Source organism: Lissotriton vulgaris, chromosome 6 (assembly GCF_964263255.1).
Source record: "Lissotriton vulgaris chromosome 6, aLisVul1.2, whole genome shotgun sequence".
NCBI lineage: Eukaryota > Metazoa > Chordata > Amphibia > Caudata > Salamandridae > Lissotriton > Lissotriton vulgaris.
In genome coordinates this window covers 1,711,724,799-1,711,736,596 of record NC_141694.1, presented here as the reverse complement: position 1 = coordinate 1,711,736,596, position 11,798 = coordinate 1,711,724,799, and the positions used below count along the sequence as shown (strand labels likewise).

Genomic DNA, 11,798 nt, shown 5'->3' with positions numbered 1-11,798 from the left:
TGATGGGAACAGGGCAAACCAAACTACAAAAGCCAATTCTTACACTGGGAAGGAAACAAGCTCCCGGGGACCGGTTTCTGGTATTACAGCCGTCTTCGGCCCGGTTTGCTTGAATCCTGATGGTGCAATGAGCAAGGGTCTCACATCTGAGAATACCCTTCCACGCTTAGGGTGGACAAAAATATTTACAACAAGGGGTGGTGAGGAACAGAGTCTCTGAATTAAGCAGAGAGCTCTCACCCAGTCAAGAGATCAGGGCTAGATCCAACACTGTTTTTTAGCTCACTGCACCATCCCAGTTTCAGAACCTGGCTGTATGCAAATGAGTCTGTTCCTGACCCAGTGCATGATGGGAACAGGGCAAACCAAACTACAAAAGCCAATTCTTACACTGGGAAGGAAACAAGCTCCCGGGGACCGGTTTCTGGCATTACAGCCGTCTTCGGCCCGGTTTGCTTGAATCCTGATGGTGCAATGAGCAAGGGTCTCACATCTGAGAATACCCTTGCACGCTTAGGGTGGACAAAAATATTTACAACAAGGGGTGGTGAGGAACAGAGTCTCTGAATTAAGCAGAGAGCTCTCACCCAGTCAAGAGATCAGGGCTAGATCCAACACCGTTTTTTAGCTCACTGCACCATCCCAGTTTCAGAACCTGGCTGTATGCAAATGAGTCTGTTCCTGACCCAGTGCATGATGGGAACAGGGCAAACCAAACTACAAAAGCCAATTCTTACACTGGGAAGGAAACAAGCTCCCGGGGACCGGTTTCTGGCATTACAGCCGTCTTCGGCCCGGTTTGCTTGAATCCTGATGGTGCAATGAGCAAGGGTCTCTCGGGCGGGAGGGGGGCGCGAGTGAGTCGGGCGGGAGGGGGGCGGGAGTGAGTCGGGGCGGGAGGGGGGCGCGAGTGAGTCGGGGCGGGAGGGGGGCGCGAGTGGGTCGGGCGGGAGGGAGTCGGTGCGGGAGGGGGTCGGGCAGGAGCGGGTGTACTGCCCCCAGCCCCTTTCTGCCCCAGGCAACGCTGGGGCAGGCTGCTAGTGATTATATATATTGATAAGTGTTATAGAAAACTCTCCTCCTTCTAAGGATGTAAGGTCAGCACCTATTATGTCTCGTGACTTTATAGGCCAGGCTTGTCCGGACCCAAATAAGTAGTCCTCCAGACAGTCTGCCTTCCGTTGAGGGTCTAGTTCGAATGCTATAATTAGTAAACCCTAGTCTGAAAATTGGTTCAAGAGACCATGGGGCAGATTTACAATAACTGGCGCCAGTTATTGTGCGTCAAGGCAGACACCTCTTGCGCCACCATGGATGCACTGCATTTACAATGTGGTGCACCATGGGGCAAGAATAGACAGATGCGTGATGCATCTGCTGCCGTAAAGGTGTTGCTTTGCTGGAGTTGCGTCACAAGCGCGGTGCAGCTCCAGCAAGGCTCGGGGTGCCCCTATGCCTAACATGCTGCGTCCATCCTTACGCCTGCTTCAAGCAGGCGCAGGGTTTTGATCCAGCATGGCCGTAAAAGTGACTGAGTGAAATTTGTAGATTTTACTGAGTCTTTTTTAGGAGGCGTTCCTGCGCAGGAAGGCCCCCCCGTGCCAAAACATCCACATGTGGCGCAGGGCTTTACAACTTGAGGCATCTCCCTAGATGCGTCACATTGTAAATACCCGGCAGCATGGCGCTGGCTTTGCGCCGCCGCTGCGTCACAAAAGTGACGCAACGGCGGCGCAAATGAGGCGTACGCGGCTTGTAAATCTGCCCCCATGTTTCCTGGAGCAAGCATATATGGCATTGATCAATTAGATTTGCCCAGTTGGACTCCGACAGTTTCAACCTTAATCCTGCAATGTTCCAGGAAGTAATTATTAGTAGGTCTTTGCAATTTGGGAACAACTGTGGCTTAGGGGCCTCAGCTGGCTCTTCTGAACATGGCCCATTAGTGACCTCCCCCATGTGGCCTTCCTTTTTACCATCTTAGGAGGGTGTCAAAACAGTGTCAGTAAAATAAAAAAAAATATATATATACCAGATTGCAATTCCCTGCATAAGTGAGATGGGTGAACCGGCTCCTTGCCGGCAACCCGTACAAATACATACGCAACTAGCTATGACACTAGGGGAGGTACTCTACCCAGTTAGTAGAAACAAACGAGGCACTCCTAGGTCACACCCTTGGTTCGATTGCACCTGTAAGAAAGTAAAGAGGGATCTCCTTGCAGCAATAATATCCAAAGATATTCCATTGATTAGGACAACTAGACTGCGGTACAAAAAGGAGATCACTAGGGGCAAGAGAGAGTGGGAGGAAGCCAGGTGGGAAGAACTGAGACAAGCGCTCCTTTTAAAGGAATACAAACTATTTGGGCTCTAATTAATGCTGGTACAAAAGGGGGGGAGAGGTTAATTTCCTGAATATAGCCCCCTCAGTATGGGAGTCACACTTCGAAGCTCTTTACACTAGCCGGGAGACTGGTTTTGACGTGTATCATAGAAAGGCCCAGTTGTCAGGGGCAGATAGGACCCTTCGGACCTCCCCGGCCCTAGACGTCCCGCACGAGTATCGACTGTCGGGGGCGTCAGGCCTGGGTCGTCGGAGGGGTCCGTTGGACGATCGGGAGAAGACTTCCTCTCAAAACCTAGTGTGTATTTCTCTCAAGGAAGTAGAGTTCGCTATCGAAAGATTGCTCCCAAACAAAGCCCCAGGCCTTGATAAACTACCTGGCGACCTCTTTCGCTCCCAGCCCAAAATTTGGACTCCGTATCTTGTAGTCCTGTTTAATGCGGTTCTTTGGGGTTCCGAGTTACCTGAAACCTGGTTGGGAGCTGAGATCGTCCCCATCTACAAGAAGGGCTGCCCGTTATCCCCGTCCAACTATAGGCCCATTAGTCTTCTAGACACTACGCACAAATAAATGGGCCGGATTCTATTGGATAGGATATTGGGCTGGATAGAGGAACACAAAATACTGACCACCCTCCAAGCCGGATTTAGATCGGGCATCTCGACCCTGGATCAGATTTTTAGGCTGCAGGTCCTTTTCTGGAAAACTGCAAGAGTAGAGGGTGGCAGCCTCTACCTTGTTTTTGTGGACCTGCGGGCCGCCTTTGATCTTGTGCCCAGGGAGAAATTATGGAGGGTATTGGAAGAACTAGGCCTCTCGTCCTATTTACTAGATATCTTGATCTGACTCCATGCGGGGAACTTTGCCCAGGTCAGGTGTGGAAGGAATGGTGAACTCTCGGCCCGCTTCCCAGTAACCAGGGGTGTACGCCAGGGTTGCGCCCTTGCCCCTACACTCTTCAGCCTTTACGTGAATGGCTTGATAGATGAATTGGATGGAGTTAGGGATAATGATGCCCCGAGATTGGCTACTGGAAGGGTGCCTGCTCTGATGTTCGCGAATGACACTTTGTTGTTATCCCGAACATCAACAGGCATCCAGCGGGTCCTGGACGGGTTTTCAACCTTTTGTGCCTCAAGGGGTTTGGAGGTTAACTTGGATAAAACCAAGTTTATGGTTTTTAATCCCCCAAGGCACACCCGTGCGAACCCTGTCTTGAATGACACCCCGCTTGAACGGGTTAAAACCTTTGTTTACCTGGGTGTCACGTTAAATGAAGACTTTGACTGGGGTCACCAGGTGTCTAGATCTGCCCTGAGACTTTCACAGAGCACAGGGCGGATTGGGAAATTTCATACAACTTCACAATTTAAACCAGTCGCCCCTGTTCTTGAAACTTATAGAGCCCAGACCAGGTCAGCAGCTATGTATGGGGCAGAACTATGGGGCACAAGAACACACTGAGTCTTCTAAAGGTGGAGCAAGATTTTATGAGAAACCTGGTAGGTTTACCCCAAAGCACCCCTCTCATACCGTTGCAGCTAGATATGGGCCTTGAGTCCATAAAAGATCTGATAGCCGCACGACCCTTGCTCTACTGGAGAAGGCTCTGGACTGTACCGGAGCTTGTTGATTACAGAGCGGAGTTTTCAGCAGTCAGGGGGCAGCTCAAGAACAAAAATATACCCTGGCTATCCCACATCAAGGTTCTTCTTTACCAAATTGGCTTGCCTCAATTGTGGGAGTCCCCGGGGGAGAGCTGTCCTAGGTTCCAGAGGTCAGAACTGTTGGCTATTTTGAGAAACCACAGCCTTAACACGCTACACAGCTCGACAACTCTGGGCAGGCTTGTGGGGAAAAATATATCTCAATCCCATATTCTCCTCCGCACTAGCTCAGACCTACTGAGCTAACCGCTCTGACCAAGCTACTTGCTCCGTGCTCCTGAACACCCCTCCCCTTACAGATCTATTAAAACTTGACCCCGAGCCCTACATTGACCTCATTGACACGTCATGGGTTAACAGCTGTGGAAAGCCTCTGAATCTTGCAGGTTGGCTTAAACTTGCTTTCTGGTCCCTTGTGCCCATATATTGCTCTCTGTTCTGGGCCTGCATGGCACTTCTATTTGTATATGTACAACCGTATTTGGCCTTGGCCACATCTTATGAGTTTACTGATGACTGCACTTTCTGCCCTATATATTCTGCTGTGACTATTCACAAAGGGCAGAAGAAGCTTGTTCCAAGACGTGACACTGCGTCTGCATTCTGCCTTGGCATGCCAATAAACGGACAAAGGTGCAAGAACATTTCCTGTGTTTTGGGAGGCAGCTGTGGTTTATTTGCTTTGCGTCTTCGTCTTGCTCTGAGGAGGAGGGTTGGAGGATTTATTACCCAGCTTAATGGATTTATTACCCAACAGAAGTGGTGTCAGAAGTGGGATCATTGAAGGACTGTAAAGTCACCAGTTGGTAAGTATGCTGTAAAGCTAAAATAACTTGCTTACGTGACCTTTCAGTGTTTCAAATGCTCAGTTAGAACATAGTATTTTTTTTAAAACAAAAAAAAAAGGAGAGAGGAGGTAGTAACCGGCATCTAATATAACTAGGGGACTGGAGAGAACCATTGATTGATTTTTTTTTTTCATCATTGATTGAAGTCTTTTCCATCAAGTGATTGAAATTTATATCATCATTGAAATATTTCTCTGTATCAACACCTTGGAGTTGATATGCGGCAGGGGTCTACGGGATCCCATACGCGACAGAAGAGCCTAGGCAGGACAATAATTTATGACCCAAGAGTAGAGGGTTGAAAAGATAAAAAAGCCCTCCCAGAGTGTGGCGAGGGAAGCAGTGACCATTGGCTGGCTGCAGAACACAAGGAAATGTTTTTCAATTTTGCACTGTCCTGTCATTGATCAATGACTGTATTTAATTATGTTTAGAGTCTTTAAAAAGTATTGTCCTGCTATGTTTATTTGAAAATGCTTCTTTGAGTGATATCAAAACAAAATTGCATCAGAGAAGTCAAATTGTTTTATGTGGTGTCTGAGTGTTCCACAACTGTATATTTTTTTCTCTCAAGTCTCTCTATCCAAATCTTAACAAAATTTTACTTCCAGGAGACAAATTTGTTTTATCTTCCAGGGTTTGAAAATTGTGAGTAAAGGGCACAATGGGTTCTGGTAATTCTAAAGGAACTATGGAGGTGGTAAGGCCTCGCATGGTGAAAAAGACAAAGAAATTGTTTAAACAACTGTCATTAGAGAAGGATTTTAAATTACCAGCAGATAGCCCTGCAGCTCAGGTTGTGAAAGATACAAATTGTTTAGAATATGTAACTCCTTTTTGCGCACCAGTATTGACGTGGAAAGGGAATGAAGGGCTGTGGCCTAGATTTGGTTCTCTTGAGATAGATGATATTGAACGCTTGACAGAAAGAATACACTTAAAAGGTGACCCATCATGGGATTCACATTATGTAAAAGATTGTTTACAGCAGTGGCTTTCAATTGCAAAAAATAGAGCTCTCCTTTCAAAAAAGAAAGGCCAGGGGAATGCCTGCACTGAATATAAAGACTGTTCTGCAATAGCAATGGTGAATAGTGAGTGCAAAAAGCCTACTAAAAAAGAGCTAGAATTAGCAAAAGATTGGCCCGCATCTTATAGCCAGTGTTTATTGGAATTAAGTAACTATGTGCAAACAGAACAGCATTTGTTGTCTCTATGGCAAAAGTGTGGGTTTTCAACAATTGAAGCAGAACGTGTTAAGGAAATACCAAATGCCACTACTTCTAGAAGGGCTGCTGCTCTGCTATGTATTTGGACGCACCGCCAAGTAAATATTGATATAAATACATTGAAAAAACTGTTTATCGCCTCCAAGCCTCAAGCTCTTTTTGTCAAACTGGGGGAAGGAACAGACAATGAGCAAATAACTAGTAGCGCATTGACTGAGGAGGCGATTTTGTTGCTTACTGAGGAAGAAAGGAAAAGACAGAGCGTAAATGCAAATAGTGAATTTAATTCCTGGGTCTCTCATAGAGCCAGCAATGAGAACAGCCACCAAACAGTGGGACAAAACACCCTTCAGTCTGCAGGGCCTGTTTCTCCTGCACCTCAATTCTCATCCCCTCTTCCAGCAACTTCAATTTACCCATCACTTTCAGGCCCCTACAAACAGTGTGAAAGACATAACACACCTGAGCAAGCACTGGCTTCACAACCAAGCTTAGCACGTGTACCTTATTTCCACATATCCCTGGAAGGTGATTTAACTAGGGTACCTGACATACCAACTAACCCCAGAGAGGGCAGTTTTAGAACACCAGTCTTGAATGGGCACTTATCCTTAGGAGGGGACATGGTACATGCTTTTGAATCCCCAGCCCAACCTTCCACGTTTGGTCTGAGTGAAGACTTAGAGCTGAGTGCAAAAGAGAGAAAGGATGAGGAACATGAGCAGTTGGCACACCTGAGGAAAGAGGCAGATGAGTTCCAAGAAGAAGTGAACACTGATAGGGAGGAAATACAACGCTCCATTAATAAACTACAGGATAAGCTAGAGAGAAGGGAACGGCTGATACATATACAGTCACAAACACGGTCCCTAAAGGGAAAGGGTGAGAAATCATATACTGATGACATATTATTGAACACTAAACTAACTGCACCAAAAATAGTGTTGGGGGGGACAGCCATGCTAAAACCATGGACACCCTTGGAGGCAACACAAATGACTAAGGACGCACCTGACCCACTGACTGCCAGTGTAAAATATTATGAGTGGCTTCATAAAATATGTATTGCCTATACCCCCCTCCCTCGAGATGTAGAAATGCTATTAAAAATAGGATATGGGAGCAGATGGTCTTTAGTAAAAAGTGCATTCCAAATTCCACAGGAAAGGGATTGGACGATACTGACTAATAATATGGATGTCACAGAAAATAGATTGATTAATTGGTTAGAGTCTATCAGGGACACAATTAATGGCCTAGCAGTTAAACATGGTGATTTTTCTCAAGTCACTGCCACGTTGAAGAAGCCAGGTGAGTCAGTGGCTTATTACATCTTAAGGTACAATGAAGCATGGGATAACAGTGCAGGGGTACCACGCACCACAGAAGCCTATAAGGTATTGGCTACGCAAACCCTTATGAATGGATTGCTAGCTTCTGTGGCCCACAGTTGTAAACTACGCCACCCTGATTGGTCCACTAAAGGATATCACGAGTTGTGCACGCTTCTCATAACTATGGAAAGAGATGGTATTTTTAAGGTAAGGAAGGACATCGCTAAAAATGACAAAGGAATGATGTTGCAGCAAATACAAAGAGAGGAGGAGCCAGAGAGAATGTACTATCAGGGGGCACAGCAAAGACAGGATAATGGACAAGGATACCAGAGGAGAGACAAGAGTGGGGATCGGTGCTATTGTTGCCAGAGGTATGGGCACTGGGCACGCAATTGTAGAAATAATAGAGGTAGAAGGGACTGGAATGAGAGAAGTGACCAGTATAATAGAAATGATAGAAACAGGAATGAAAGGTCAGACAGAAATGAGACCCAGCCATCTGCACCACCCATGCCCAGAGACCTGAAGCAGACCCAGCACTCCCTGAGGAATCCTTTCCAGGAGCAACATGGATCAGCATAGGACAACGCGGAGAGAGAGATGGGACAAACTGCAGCAACCAGAGCCCAGTGCTTTATGATGAAGGTATCAGAGACACCAGAGGAGAATCCCATGTTTCAAATTAAGGTAGGAGATAAAGAGATCGATTTCCTAATAGACAGTGGTGCAACCCTATCCGCAGTAAGAAACAAGTTGGGTCCTGGTAGTGGTGAAACAGTTACTACTATAGCAGTAAATGGAATGATGATGCATGAAGAATTGTCAGAACCCCTACCAGTTTCTGTTGATGACTTCACAATGACCCATCAGTTTCTGCTGTCACCAGATGCACCCATCAATTTGCTGGGGAGAGACCTCCTCTGTAAATTGCATGCAACATTATATTTTTCACAAAATGGGATTTACTTACAAGTACCTGAGGACAGGTTAGAATTGGCTAATAGAGCACTTACTGCTTGCAAATTAAGTGAGGACTCTGTGTTAAGTGCACCCCCTGTCTTCTCTCTTTCTCCAACACGTTACCAATGGACTCCATTACATGGAGGTTTTTATGAAAACATGTTCCAAGAACTGTTTAAATACAGCCCTGACATTGAGAGTGAATTGGTCACTCATTTAGTACAGTTGACATTAGTACCTGAGCCCATACACTGTACTGCAGCATTTTTCACAGGAGCAGTGCCTGAATGGTACGCCTACAGGGCAGATAAACATTTGCACTGGACAATGGAGTTGTTTGAGCACACATTATATGTAGGAAAAGAAGGGTGTGCAGTGAGCATTGAACTAGGACCACAGGAAATGAGATTATTTCAAGTGCCAGATTCTGAACCACATGTATCCATAGCTGTAGCACCAGGTTACTACCCTAAGGATTTGGGCCCCATGGTCAAACGCCTGCAGGACTTACCTAGAACTAAGGATTTTACATTTCCTTTAGGAATGGTGTCTGTGTTAGGAGATGGAGAAGGATGGTGTTGGACGTTGTGTATGAACAGAAAGGACAGGACTGCAGTTTTTGACAAACTTGAAGGGAATATGGCTTTACAGCTGACTAAAAACAAAATCCTAGAGCAAGTGAACTCAGAAGTCTGGGCAAAACACAAAAATGAGGCAGGATTATTGAAAACATGCCCTCCCCATAAAGTGACACTTAAAGAGAATGCTGAATTACCTTATGTCCGTCAGTACAGGCTGTCACCTCAGGCAGAGGAGGGAATAAAACCTGTGATTGAATCTCTCTTGCAACAAGGTATCATTAAAAAGACATCCAGCCCCTGTAATAGTCCTATCATTCCATTACCCAAGGGCAATACTGGGCAGTATAGGTTCATACAGGACTTACGACAGATAAACAACATTGTGGTTCCTTTAGCACCTGTTGTGCCTGACACCAATACCATATTATCTTCTATACCTGTAGAGGCAGAGTACTTTTCAGTCATTGATCTCTCCTCTGCATTTTTCAGTATTAGAGTCCATCCAGAGAGCGAGTACCTCTTTGCTTTCACAGTGAAAGATACCAAATATACTTTCAGAAGACTGGCACAAGGCTATACTGAGAGTCCCACGGTCTATGCACAGGCAGTAAAGAGAGACCTGGATAGCCTACACCTGGAAGGAGGTAGTATCATCTTGCAGTACGCGGATGATTTACTCGTGGCATCCCCATCACTTGAAGCCTGTGAAAAAGACACTGTAGCGCTGCTGAATCACCTCCAGGAGAGAGGACACAAAGCTTCATTGTCAAAATGTCAGTGCTGCCAAAAAGAGGTGACTTACCTGGGTTATGTGGTATCCAAAGGAACTCGCCGCATATCACCTGACAGGATAAAAATGATTCAGGCCATGCAGCCTCCGTCTACCAAGAAAGGAATGCTGTCATTCCTGGGGATGATGAACTACTGCCGCCAGTGGATCCCTGAGTACAGATCCTATGATGCCATCCTGCGACAATGTGCACTACAAGAGGCTCCGAACAACATTGTATGGATTAATGAACTTGCAATCTGTTTTAAGAAACTGAAAGAGACTTTGTGTACTGCGCCAGCCCTGGGGCTGCCTGATTACAAACTGCCCTTCCATCTCTATGTGTCAGAGCAAAATGGCATTGCAAATGGTGTGCTGACACAGCAGCATGGCTCAGGAAAAAGACCTGTGGCATACTACTCCGTGATTTTGCCTGCAGCAGTAACTGGGCATCCAGCTTGTTTGAGAGCAGTGGCGTCAGCAGCTGTGATGGTAGAGAGGACGGCTCCCATTGTGTTGGACTACCCTTGTATTGTTTATGTGCCACATTCGGTACAGTTGTTGTTGTCATCTGCAGCAACACAACATTTTTCGGCGGCCAGGCAAACAGGTTATGAGGTCACTCTGTTGTCTAACACCAATATCACCATTAAAAGATGCCCACCTGTTAATTTTGCAACATTATTACCTCCACTAGGTGATTCAGATGAGACCCCTGACCATGACTGTGTTGAAGTTGTAGAGACATGCACCACACCCAGACCAGATTTGCAGCAAACACCATTGGAAAAAACTGACTATGAGTGGTACACTGACGGTTCCTCCAGCAGACTAACAGACACTGATTACAGAGCAGGGTATGCTATAACAACAGTAGACACCATAATTGAAAGTGCAGCCCTCCCACCTGGCACATCTGCCCAGCAAGCCGAGCTGTATGCTGTAACAAGAGCATGCATCCTAGCGGAGGGGAAAGATGTTAATATTTACACTGACTCTCGTTATGCCTTTGGAGTTGTACACGATTTTGGCCAGCTGTGGCAGTATCATGGTTTCATAACAGCAGCAGGACGTCCAATTCAAAATGACCCCTTAGTAAAGAATTTGCTACAGGCAATACTACTGCCCAACAGAGTAGCAGTAATAAAATGTGAGGCACATACAGGAGCTAATACTGAGATAGCCAGAGGTAACGCGATGGCTGACACAGCAGCAAAAAAGAGCATGTTACAGCCAGTACAGATGGTGCCTTCAATGGCAAAAAGTATTCCAAAAATACAGCTGATTCAGAGACAATTGTTGCTAGCTGATGTGAAAGAAGCACAATGGTCTGCACCTCCAGAGGAAGAAAGAGCGTGGAGTGATGCTGGATGTGAGCCAAATGATGAGGGATTGTGGGTACACCCGGATGGGAGGCCTGTGGCCCCACGCAGTATGTTCCTGCCCCTTACAAGGCTTGCCCATGGACCCACTCACATGGCTCAAGGAGGGATGAATGCTTTGATTAGACAAGAATGATCACTTGCCAGTACCAGAGGGTCCCTTTACCAACCTTCAAATAGACTTCGCCTACATGCCCCCAGTGAATGGATTCAAATATTTGCTGGTATGTGTGGATCAGTTTTCAAAATGGGTGGAGGCGTTTGCCACTAGGAAGAATGATGCAGCAACTGTTGTGCGATGCTTGATGAATGATATAATACCCCGATTTGGGGTCCCCCAGAGCATAAACAGTGACAGAGGGGGTGAATTTGTTGCTGCCATTGTGGAAAAGATGTGTGAGTGTTTGGGAATAGAGTGGAAACTGCATGCCCCTTACCACCCACAAAGTTCAGGGCAGGTGGAGAGAAACTCCACAATAAAACATAAATTAGCCAAAACAACTGATGCAACAGGCCTGAAATGGCCAGAGGCGCTGCCTTTAGTGCTGCATGCCATAAGAGCAACACCATCTAGAACAACTCTCTTGTCCCCCCATGAGGTATTGATGGGGCGGCCTATGTCGGTGGGGTTGAGGTTGCCTCTCACAGCATCCCAAGCAGCACTGCTGTGGACGGAT

At 46.4% G+C, this 11,798-nt stretch overlaps 1 protein-coding gene across 1 annotated transcript; it reads left to right on the top strand.

Moving 5' to 3' along the window:
* The first annotated feature begins 8,548 nt into the window (after window positions 1-8,548).
* LOC147709341 (uncharacterized) lies at window positions 8,549-11,579 on the top strand. Its single transcript, XM_086925958.1, has one exon. It carries the CDS (start codon window positions 8,549-8,551, stop codon window positions 11,255-11,257), a length of 2,709 nt encoding a protein of 902 aa, XP_086782084.1. The 3' UTR covers window positions 11,258-11,579.
* The last annotated feature ends 219 nt before the right edge of the window (window positions 11,580-11,798 follow it).